Source organism: Gouania willdenowi, chromosome 1 (assembly GCF_900634775.1).
Source record: "Gouania willdenowi chromosome 1, fGouWil2.1, whole genome shotgun sequence".
Lineage (NCBI taxonomy): Eukaryota > Metazoa > Chordata > Actinopteri > Blenniiformes > Gobiesocidae > Gouania > Gouania willdenowi.
In genome coordinates, this window is record NC_041044.1 from 8,533,410 (window position 1) to 8,545,812 (window position 12,403).

Sequence of the window (12,403 nt, forward strand, 5' to 3'; positions counted from 1 at the left end):
GAATAAAGTGTGTCTGAGGAGACGTGGCAGCAGCATAGGATGGCTACATAGAGAGTCCTCCTGTTACACTGGATATTAAGACAGTAAATGCTGCTTGATATTGCATCATTTATATTGATTTTTAATGTAATATTGTCGCCAGAGTCATCTCGACATCCTAAAAAATGTCATAAAGCAACACTGAAGCGGGACGCGAACCGTCACTTTCAAGAGCAGCGTCACAATTCACTGCGCCATCATATCTTCAAAGAGCTGTGATCTACAGATTTAACTGTATAACAATATAAAACAACAATCGAGCCTTAAAAGTGGATTCATTTAAATTATCATCTCCTTTATATTGTCCACAGGTTTGTATTCAGAGAACTTTACTACAGACGTCAGTAGATGTTTTAATGCAGATCAACCTCTGTCTTTCACTTAATGATCTGTATCCACAATGTTATAAAGAAAATCACCGTTTGCACAAAACAAACAAAAAAAACCTAAAGCAACACAACATTAGTAATGATGTGAACACATCTGTGGTGTGTGATGTGACTAATGTGTTCCAGAGAAAAGTGTTAAGGGTCATTAAAGTGTTCAGAAATGGTGTTCAGGTGGGCGGAGCCAGGTAGAAACCCAGGGTTTCTTTGATAAAACCTGCCAGCGACCAGGTTTAGTTCACGGACAATGTTGCCATGGTAACATACTCAGAGAAGAACATACCTCGCGTTTAGGAATGGGATACTCAGAGTTTCCCTCATTTGAGCCTGAACATACTCAGAGTTTGAACATAACCCACTTTATGGAATACCCCTCTGAAGATTACATTTTGACTAAAACTAAGACATTTAAGACTGCCACTAAAACAAAATCAAAATGTTCTGCCTAAAATTAACTCTGGAGCAGTGTTACTTCCTCTGCAGGCGATAAAATAAGGCCACAAAAGTTTGATTTACATGTTTACTGGATGGAAACAAAATAAATACATACTTTTGAAATTATTTGTGATAAATTGCTATGAATGAGATTGGTCAGGTCAGTGTTTCCAAAGTCTCCAAACTGGCATTGCTGGTTAGCCAACACATTTAAAGTATTTGACTGATGATTCAGTCATAGCAAAAATGTTAAATGGAGCATTAAACACAGCTTTTTCACTAATTGGCTGATGTCTATATATAGGCGTGACAACAACCAGAAATGTTTGTTAGCCCTGATGAAGACCATGCTTGGTTGAAAGATGTTGACCTTTTAATGATTTAGCCATTAAAAAAAGGCTTTTCACCATCTCTTTCCTCATTCAGATTTTTTTAATTTTGGAGGTCCTGGTTTCCCCACTTTTTGACAAATGTCTTCCCCCTGTTTTTCCAAGAGCAAAACTGCTAAACTTTAAACACTTTGAGCAGCCAGTCATCCCCTTGCCTTTTGTTCTTCACAGTTTTTTCTTGCCTTTAATTTCCCATTTGTCTTCATGTTGCAACATTCACTGCAGCAGTCTCAGTACTAAATAAATAAATGCAAAATTAGGGCAGGCAAACAGTTCCAGGTTTGATCAATTTAATTGTGCATGCTACATTTAAAAAAAATAATAATAATAATCAACTGATCCAAACAAATTGCATTTTCATCAGAATCTAACACTTTAAATGGATTGTGTTGCATGCTTGACAACCTCAATCTTGATTGCATGATAGGGTTAGTAGATCCCTGCAGCTCAATCAGTTATTATGGCTCACATTGTATCTATATTTTTATATTAAATTTATATCACACACCTAATAATAGAGTAGGTTGAGAAAGCCCATCCAGAACAAACTTGGTAAGGGAATTGTTTTTTGCCTGGTTCTTTTGTTGAACAGCTTGAGGACAGATGACAAAAGTTGGTCTATTTTAATGTGGTCACATGTTATAGTCACATGTAAATACAGGCAACCAGGATCCACTGCTGCTCATTAATGCTGACCCAAGTTGAATCTGTTTGCTGCAAAGAACCGGCGTTCTTCTCAGGAATGGTTGAAAGTATGGTTTAATGGTTTAAGTCCAGATTTTTTGCTTTTCTTCTCTTCTTCATGCTGTCTATGAAACAGCAGAGTTGAACTGTCTCCCCTGCGGTCACAGAGTTTTTTGGGGCATGGGTTTTGTTCATCAAATTTCGGTAAACAAAAGAGGTTGACATCGGCTTTTTTTGAACTTTTACTGATTTTTAGAGCAACCCAAAGCAGCACGAGTTGTCATTTTGACTGAAAAATCTGCTAAATGATTCTGAATGCTTCACCTCCTATAGAGCTCAAGGGCGATTTACGTCATGAATGACGTCATTTCAACGTGACGGCGCACAGGCTCTTAAACTGTAAACTAGTCCCATTTTTAAAAGTTAATAAAATGAATATGGTTCAAAATAATGAGTTTTGTTATTAGATCTTCTAATAAAGACATTTCAAAGGTTTTATGCAACATTTGAAAAAACAGTGGAGAATCCCTTTAGTATTTATTAAGTGCTTTTGAACTGGTAGCCCTTTGGACTATTCACTAGCTTGGAAGTAGCTTGCCGTTTCAGAAAGGTTGATGAAATATATAAAATAAAAAATATTTCTTCCTTGGTGAAGGTAATAATGTGGTGTGAATTTAGAAAATACACAAATAAAACTAAATGAAGGCAATAATTAAAGCTGCTTTGGTACATTTCAACTGCAATCTATTTCAATGCATTCAAGTGGTTTTGTGTTTACTTTTAAATATTTGCCTCTCCCTCTATAAAATATCGAAGACACATGTGATTTCTCACAGCCAATTTGCAGAGTTGGATGCCAGTACTCTGTTTACTCACCCCCAGCAGAGCTGCAGTTATTGGTGTTCAGATATTTTTTCCCACTTCAAACACACAGAGACACACACTGTGCAGTACTTAAACCTGTGCATATCAAAACATCACAGCCAAACCAGTTTAACTGTTTCTTGTTAATCATGCAGAGAGCATATGTTTCTCACTACAGCCTCTCGCCTGCTCTACAGCCAAACTTTGCTTCTCAGTTTAACCTTGCTCTGGCCTAAAGGTTGTCTAAGTGTTTTTGTCAAAGGGCATTTACTGATTTGGGCAGTGTGATTACCTGGCTTAGCAGGCCTACTGTCGCCAGATGGCGCGTGTGTGTGTGTCTTTCTCTGTGTGTGTGTTTGTGTGTGTTTGTGTGTAGAGTAGCTTCTTGCTTCACTTTGACACCTTTTTCTGCATGTTGTTTTCCCCTTAGTCTTCTAGGTACAGTCTGTATCTGTAGAGCACATTTATATTATTATTCACTTTTGCTGCTGTGACTTAGAGTTCTCCAATTTATCTCCAGTCTGACATAAAATACACTTTTATGTTTTAAGTTTGTGGTAATATTTAGGGGTGAGACGATAGACAGAATCCACTTCACAATAAGATACAATATTTTGGAAAGTGGAAAAAGGCAAAAAATATTGCATTTATTTAATGATTTTATTTCACTTTAACTGGGCATACCTGTATACATACTCTGGGTATGACCTTTGAAACTTAATGGGAGTATTAAAGAAAAAGAATAGATGACAAATTTTCCCACTTTAAACAGGTAAAATTGGTCTTATTTATGAGGTAATTTTTCTATTTAAATAAAATCAGCAAAAACAGAGAATGACAATTCATGCCAGTCTAAATTTAAAACCAAATGTCATCAAGACATTCTTCAAAAAAATGTACTTTGCACAACTTTTTAAAACAATATTTATAAAACAATATAGCATGTTTACATTTTCTGGCTGTAATTGAGAACTTTGGAGATTGAATGTATTTGGACATTTGGAAATGTCTCCTAGAGATGAGACGACATGCTCGCTTAGAACAGATGTGGCAGAGATGGAAAGGAATGCAGATGTGAAACCAATCATGTTTGCCAGAAGAAAGGCAGCCAATAGAACTATCACATTTTTGTGTAAAAAAAAAAAGAAGTTATATGTTCTGTAAGGAACATGGCAGTGAGAGGATTGGAACAGTCATCAAACACTTCTTATAAACAGTTGAACAGGCTCCTGGTTCCCGATGTTTAAAGTTTAGAGGCTTTATGATTTGGTTTCCCCATATCGACTTATATGTGGATTACCAGGACCATAAAGACATGGTTGGATGACTTTGGACTGGCCCACATAGAGCCCAAGAGTCCAACATCAGTCCCTGACCTCAACTCCATTGAGCATCTCTGGCCAGAACTGGAACAGAGACTGTGGGCAAATAATGATCATCCAAGATCAGTCCATGACCTCATAATTGCTCTATGAAATGAATTGGTACAAATTCTCACAGAAACACTGAAATATCTTATTGAACGCCTTCAAGAAGATTTAAAGCAGATAGAACTGTAAAACTTGTATTTAAAAGACTTAACTGTTGGTCAAACTTTCATTGGTCAACATACTTTTGTTCAACATTGGCAACTAGCAGCCTGGGGCCCTCAGTCTACTTTGGTGTGGCCCCCAAAGTAAACGCACAAAATGACTGCAAAAATACACAAAAGGACAGAAAAATGCACCAAAACAGCTAAAATACCCAAAATGACTCCAGAAACACAGAAACTGACAAAAACATATACATAAAGCACTACAACTTTACATGAAAAGGACAACAAAAATACACAAAATTACTCCCAAAACATACAAATGAAGAAGAAAATACACAATAAACAGCAAAAATACACAAAATCACTCCATAAGCACAGAAATTATACAAAAAGTGCGACATAATTACACAAGATCTCTCCAAAAATAAACAAAACAACAATGACATTTAATGCTAACATTAATGTTGATAATGTGACCTTTGGTTCAGACAAACACATTTTTGTGGCCCATCATGATACAATATATGTACTGCTTTACAAAATAATAATAATAATAAGCAGAATAATGATGATAATAATGAAATTAAAATACGTGTATAAAATTATAGTAGCTTACAGTTCCTAGCTCTATAGTTGGTAAGGACCTTTTGGTCCTTTTTGTGCTCCAGAAGCTTCTGATTTTATTACTTCTAATGCAGCTCCTCCTTTTAAATTGACTTAATGCCTCTCTGATTTTACAATTTAACAGTGAACAGTTGAAACATCTGGAGCATTTAATATATCAGCTCAGCGTCTCTGTAGGGCATTACTGGGATAATGAAGATATGCCACAGTGAAGCAGCACCAGTGGATTTTTGAGCAGATGAGGCCGAGGTTTGCTGTTTGAACAGTGAGACAGAGGGTGCGTTTCATTTATTTGGGCATCATGCTGCTCATGCTTCATGGAAAAGCTGCCATGCTGGAGAGGATGCTTCAGCTAATTATCAGACATGTGGTTTTAAATGGCTTTAATAATTCACATCCAGAAACACTAAGAAAAATCGTACTTCGTATTAGTCTATTTGAACAATAAAATGACTGAACTTTTTTCTGTTTTTTTCACACTGACAGTATTTTAGTTTAGTTTTTTAAATTATTTTTTTTACACAACTTCATTTTGCAACTGTAAAGCATGGTAAATAATAAAAGATAAGTAATCATAAAACAACTTAATACATCAGATAGCATTTCATAAGATGCGATTACAGTATAGGGAAATGTTTTGAAAAAAGGATCAATGGTGTCAAACAACTGAACTTTTTGGGCTCTATTAACTAGAAATCAATTTATTTTAGGACTTTATAACAGTCATTGATGTCTTAGTAACTCAGTTACTTAGTAAAGCGTTACTCTAATATGACCACCTTTTTCAGTAACAAGTAATCTAACCAGTGATTAAAGTTATTTATCCAAATCACTGTTAGTTACTTTTTGAATCATTTTCCTCGTGTATGTGACAACTCATGTTATACTCAGACAAAATATGATGGGTACAGATACTGTACATACAGACAACATAATATTACTTTATGTGAAAAAAGAATGTATGTACAGTGAAGTCAAACAAATACTCTTTACTTTTTTCCAGGAGATACATTATTGACGTTAGTGTAAAAAATGCACTTAAAATGAAGTGAGTATTGATAAAATAGGTTGTTATTTGGCCAGGCTACCGGACTCAAAACGCCACTCACTTTCTTCTTCTTCTTCTTCTTCTTCTTCTTCTTCTTCTTCTTCTTCTTCTTCTTCTTCTTCTTCTTCTTCTTCTTCTTCTTCTTCTTCTTCTTCTTCTTCTTCTTCTTCTTGTGTACACAAGTTAAAATCGCTACTCCTCTGTTATTCATGAACGGATTGGGCTGAAATTAGGGAGGTATAATCTATGGATGTGTACGCATCATCTTTCGGAGAACTATTTTCAATTAGGGGCCTGGGGGGCCCCAAAAGAAAAAAAATACTTAAGTCGATTTCTCATATATTTGCGAGTCAAATATTACAACGGTTGGGTGGTACCGAATCATTGGCACAAACCAATATATAAATAGGGCACATTACTCACGGGGGCACCAGGGGGACCCCAGGGGCCTAATTTTTTAAATGACTACTCCTCTGTTTGTTCTCGTTAGATCAAAATGGAGTATGGTATGAATACTCTATGAATGAATATGATGAGACGCTTCGGAACCCTTTTTTGAAATGGGGCCCGGGGGCCCATCCCCGATTTTTGATAATTTCCAAATTTATTGGAACATAGTCGTATGATATATCGATTCAAAGGTAATTCATTGTAGAATATGATTGTGCCACGCACAATTCGACTAGGGGTCCAAGGAGCCTTTTTTCCGGCAATTTCCATTAATGTCATTTTCTCATTTAAATCAAATGAGTCAAATATTGCGACAGTTGGTGGTACCAAATCATTGACACATACCAATATATGAATGGGGCTCATTACTTTGTATGTGCCACAGGCACGCCAGGGGGCCACCGGGGTCCCCATTTTTCAAATGAGTACTCCTCTGTTACTACTTGTTGAATCGGGCTGTAATTTGACATGGATATTCTATGAGCGGATGTCAAGAGCCTCTCGGAGATCTTTTTTTACTTGGTGGAACCAAGTAATTTGACTGAATTCCCGGGAACGTGGTATGTGCTATTAGGGGCGGAGACATTCCGCGGGCCCGGCCATAGTTCATTCAAACTTGTTTTTATGTTGAGGTGGTGGCGGGGGGGTGTTGTCAGCAGCTACTAAATGTAAATAATGAAGTACTTGTACTGATTACTTCACTCAAGTAATCAGAAAATTAACTAAGTTACTTTTAAAGGAGTAATTAGTATTCAGATTACTTTTAACTGTGGCAACACTGATAACAGTCAATCTCAAACTGTCTCTCTGCCCGCTTTGAAGAATGAAAAACTTTCAGGCCACACTAATATGGGTTAAACAAACCACCTTTACATTTAAAAGGTAAAGTACTTCTTCAAAAAAATAACATAACATGTGCAATCACATGTTTTAGAACAGTTATAACAAAGTATTACAAAAAAAATACTAAAGCCAAAAGAGAATGTACTTATTTTGGGAAGGGGGGCATTCTCGCGCCCCCTGTCATGACGTCACGCCTCACCACTGATTGATATGATTTGTTAAGTTTTTTGTTTATTTATTTGCTTTTTTGAACTGAATTGCAGCTGGAGCCATTAAATATGGTTTTTGCAACAACAACAACAAAAATAAATAAAACAAATTTCCCACCGCTCTGTCTTATACAATTATTTATTTTTTGTAATTACTGTATGTATAATTCCAAAGTGAAAAAACATACCTTACAAGAGGGCAAACATTACTCGTTATTGTAAAAGTAATTTCCAATTGAGTGATCATTTTTAAACTATTCAGCTTTGTGTGATTGGTTTTTTAAAATTCATCTTGATATTAGATAACAATAGGTGTTGTGCAGCTCAAATACACTGTTAAAATTAATAGGCTTAAGAAGTGTGAGATCAGGAATAAAAACGGAAAAAGAAGTGGGTACGGAAAAATAGAGGAACATCGTGACATTGTTGATTAGTGAATTAAATTTACATTATTTGATGCATCTATCTGTTATTCTTTATACTATGCCCAAAATTTTATGCTAATAAGGATTAAAAATATATATATTTAAAAGGATATGTTAAAGCTGGAACAAAGTGTTAGATGATCCTATCCTGAGAAAAAAAAACAAATTTGATAACAAGAAAACAAATTAAATAAATTATGCAAAAAGCAAGGACACCCTAGCACTGATTTCATTTTCGGGTTCATACAATGTTGCATGCAATGCTTCATGTTAAGGACCCTTCATTTATCAGACAGCTCCTTGAAAGTTGACAGATGAAAACTGTTTGATTCAATCCATTAACACCAGGATCTGATATTGTTTATGAAGTGTGGAGAGCAATTATCTTAAAACCAGAAACAGAAGGGACTTGGAGGAAAAGCGTGTGGGCGATTGTGAGCCAGTGGAGGAAATGAAAACCAAACTTTATTGAAACAAATCAAACAAAGAAATAAGGTGTGAAAAATAAAAGGTGGTGACAGCTTGGAATTGAAAGGATGCGTGACATAAAAGGTGACATATAAGGTAGTTTATGAAAAGAAACGCAAAGAGAAAATAAAATGTTAACTTAAAACATTTCAGTAAAGAAATGTGGTTAAACAATAAAACAAGTTCATGTCAGGGGATGAATGATGACAAATAAAATATGAAGGTACCTTAACTCTACAGCTTTTCCAAGTAATGTCTTGACTCCATATTATACTTGCAACAAGTAAAAGGCTTATTCTATTGTTATGTGGTAGCTTGTATGGACTTACTCCCTGCCTGTTTGCATTTGCCCTAATAACACTATAAATCCCACTGCAGTTAATGCAAATCATTGCAGTGTTTAAGGGAAAGTATTGGAGTAGGTGAGTCTTGCCTTGTTTCCATTCGCCGTGGTACTCCTCGCCGTTAGAGTAGGTGAAGGATCCACGTGTCAGCGTCATTGGGTCTGCACAGAAATACTGTACGTCAATGTTCAAAAAACCTGAATCAAACTTTACAACTTCTGACACATGAAATAACTAGTCAATAATGTAACAAAAGTGCTAAGGGTTGTAATGTAATAATAAAAACCTTTATCTTAGTGTTTATGTTTTGGGTTCAACGTCTTGTTACATTTTTGACCAGTTCTAACATTTTTTTTTTTTTTTTTTAAATTCAACTACATTTCAAGCTTGGCAGCACATTTGTTACATTACTGACTAGTTATTACATTTTGGGTTTTATTACTTAAAAAATAAAAAAAATCATAATATCAACATGGGTCTTGTTACATTTTTGGTGGTTATTACATATCAGGCTCCAACAAGGACACTTATATATATCTATACTGTTACGCTGTACATGTAAAGTATGTTTTTTATTGGTGAATTGATTTACATATATAGTTATACACTCTTTAATAATACAACAAAAGTAATCATTTATTGTTATTGTTACACAGACCCTCAAGCTACAGAACCCCTGGAGGTCCACGGACCCCAGTTTGAGAACCACTGCTCTAGTACATCCACCTAGCCAATACAGGAGACATGTCTATTGTAAAACAGTAAATTGGAAGAGAGAATATGTATTGGGCTTTGATGATGATAATAAGGCAACATGCTGACAGCTGTAGATTACTGTTGAGAGCACCCACTGAAAGTAATCAGATTACACTAGATTAATGTAAACTCAAAATTGTCTTACTTAAACATATGTTTGAGTTGCAATTATATATTAATATTATTATTAATAACTAAATAACAATGCTGGCAGTGAACTTAGGTCTCATTTGTTAATTCATTATCGTAGCATTACAGTAAATCTTGCAGTCCAGATGTAAACATCTGCTGTGCTAATATGTGGTCTTTTGTCTCACAATGAGGTTGTAGACAAACTGCTGCCAGAAGCGGCTTCAAAGACACATTTATGCTGCGCAGTAAGAAAGGAAAACATCTAGGATCCGTTTGATAGGCTGAATAATTACTGAAATACCAACAGGCACGCGCTGTCAGATTAAACAGGAGGGAGTGTGTATCCCTCCATCTAATGTTGCCACAGTAACGGCGCCCCTAATCCTTTCATCCTGCCGGCATGAGGCTGTCAGCCACCAAAACACGCTCACACGTCCTCACGCGCAGACACACACAGCGAGCACAGGTGAGAAAAGACAAACGAGCAGTTTTACCTGTTTTTTTTTTTTGTTTTGTTTTTTTTTTATCTGAAAATGTTCAGTCCCGTTCCCTCACATCACTGAAACAACGCGACAGCTCCAGCTTTTCCGCTTTCTTCAGCCTTTCCTCGCAGCTGCTTCCTGGTAAACCTGCATCAGCGTCCCAGCATTAACACCGCGATCCAATTGGTCACTATTCCCCCACCTCGCACCATGCCGCCCTCCCATTGGCTAATCAGTCTCACTGCCCAGCCTTCTGAAGAAGACCGTAGACGTCTTTGTCGAGGGCAACGAGTTCAATGGCTTAATTAGCCGGAGTGCTCCTTTTAAAACGTTTGCCCTTGCCTGCTGTATGTTCTACTCCACCGTCTCTGAAGGATTATAAAAGCTTCATTTTAACTACAGCACACCATTTCGCATTTCAATCTGGTGATTAAACGCCTTTTTGGAGAATTCTATTCAATTTGATTAATTCACCCTAAGCAACTGCACTGACATACCGAGTGTGTGATATATGAGATGATGGAGAGTCGATAAGACTGTAATTCAATAAAAAGCTAAAGGACAAAGGAAATAATAAAGGTGACCCAATTGAAACAAACTGCTGTCCTCCTGTCTTAGAGGGACTGGGATTAACCTGCAGCACAATGTTAACAAGCCAGGACATGTCTGTCAACTTTTGGATTGGAAAATATGGTAAATTTACAAACCAAGCTCAGTGTCCCTTATGTTTTAAGACAGGTCTACAAGAAATCTGAAATACTCACTTGTCAACAACTTACTAAATACGATTAATTCAATTCAACTTTATTTATATAACGCAAATTACAACTATAGTCATCTCTAAACACTATCCAAATAATCTAATCAGGTGATAATTAGAATGTGGTAGGCCTTTGTTGACATTGAAATGGTGTGAACATTCCTACGTTATAATACAGCCTAAATGAAATCATAAAACGGTATATAAAGCACGTTTTTATACAAATCAACACATTGCATATACATTGTTTGTCTTTAAGTTTGATATTTACATTTTATTGTCATTACATAATTTCTTATATATATATATATATATATATATATATATATATATATATATATAAACAACTAATCTGTAAATGTGTACACCTTCATGAGAACATTATGTATGAAATATATTTCATTGGCATATTTTACCCTCAAAACATTGGCTTTAACATGCCATGTGCCAACAACTTAAAATAAAAAAATAACATACACTCTGCCTGTGGCTTTTAGACCAACTTTGACTTTAGTGCAACATAACTTTAGTGCAACTTAACTGAGGTATTTTCCTAGAACAACAAATAGATGCAGAAAAATAGTACTTTCTTTTTAGATTTTGTTGTAAAAACACAAGTTGGTCAACATGCCCAGGTTTCAGCACACTTTTTTGTGCCGTTACAATGTCTCTTGCAGTAAAAAATACTTTCCTAGTTAAATTAAGGTTTAATTTTCATTCATCTTTTTAAATAAAAAAAAATCGATATGGATGCATTTAGAATTGATCCGAAAATTGCGCAACGCGATATTTTGCAGAATCGATGTTTTTCAACAGCCCTAATATATACAGTTCTCTTGTATTCACTAATGACTTATTAGACACAATTGTTGCAGACTTTACATCCTTTAACACTTTTAGAAAGCAGTGTATTTTTGTGGTGCTTGTGCTTGGCTGATTTTTCATGGTGATTTATGTTGTTCCTTCCCCCGTGGGAGATGCTAAAATCTCAGTTACAAATCTTACAAAATGTGTAACTGTGACCCATCCTGCTCCTATTTAGGAAGGTAAATTCGCTGTCCCATTTTTTAAGGTATTTACACAACTTCTTTGTTTTTTCTCAGAAACGCCTTACATCCATCCATCTCTCTTCTGAGTTGTTTCCTGGTTTGTTGCTGATGTCTGCACTAATCTTGCGAGAACTGCCACCCAGGCCACATCAGGTGCCAGTTTGCAAAGGCAGAGGAAGGTTTTTATTTATCTAACTTTTAATTATTACTACATTATAAGAATACGGGATATTTACATATAATTCTAATACGGGAGGATGGCAGAAAAAAAGGGGTAAAATACAATAGTTTCCTGACCAAAATGGGATACTTGACAGATATGAGCCAGGAGTCACATACCAACGCTTTGTACAAGCTTTAGCAGGGAAAAAAAAAAATCACTTATCACTCAAAAATCTTCTTCAAGTGAAAGTCCACTATCACCAACAGGCACAATTATTACACCCTTTACTTTTGGTTCCAAAACTACAGAAGCGAATTAG

General features: G+C 35.8%; 1 protein-coding gene across 1 annotated transcript in view; it reads right to left on the reverse strand.

The window, feature by feature from the left end:
* LOC114464850 (MORN repeat-containing protein 4-like) overlaps positions 1–10,237 on the reverse strand; it is a 35,134-nt gene extending 24,897 nt beyond the window's left edge. Inside the window, exons 1-2 of the mRNA XM_028449473.1 lie at positions 10,125–10,237; positions 8,832–8,903 (exon numbers count right to left, since the gene is read on the reverse strand). Of these exons, the coding sequence (XP_028305274.1) occupies positions 8,832–8,898 (67 nt within the window). The 5' untranslated portion in view covers positions 8,899–8,903; positions 10,125–10,237. The remainder of the gene's footprint in view (positions 1–8,831; positions 8,904–10,124) is intronic.
* Between the last annotated feature and the right edge of the window lie 2,166 nt (positions 10,238–12,403).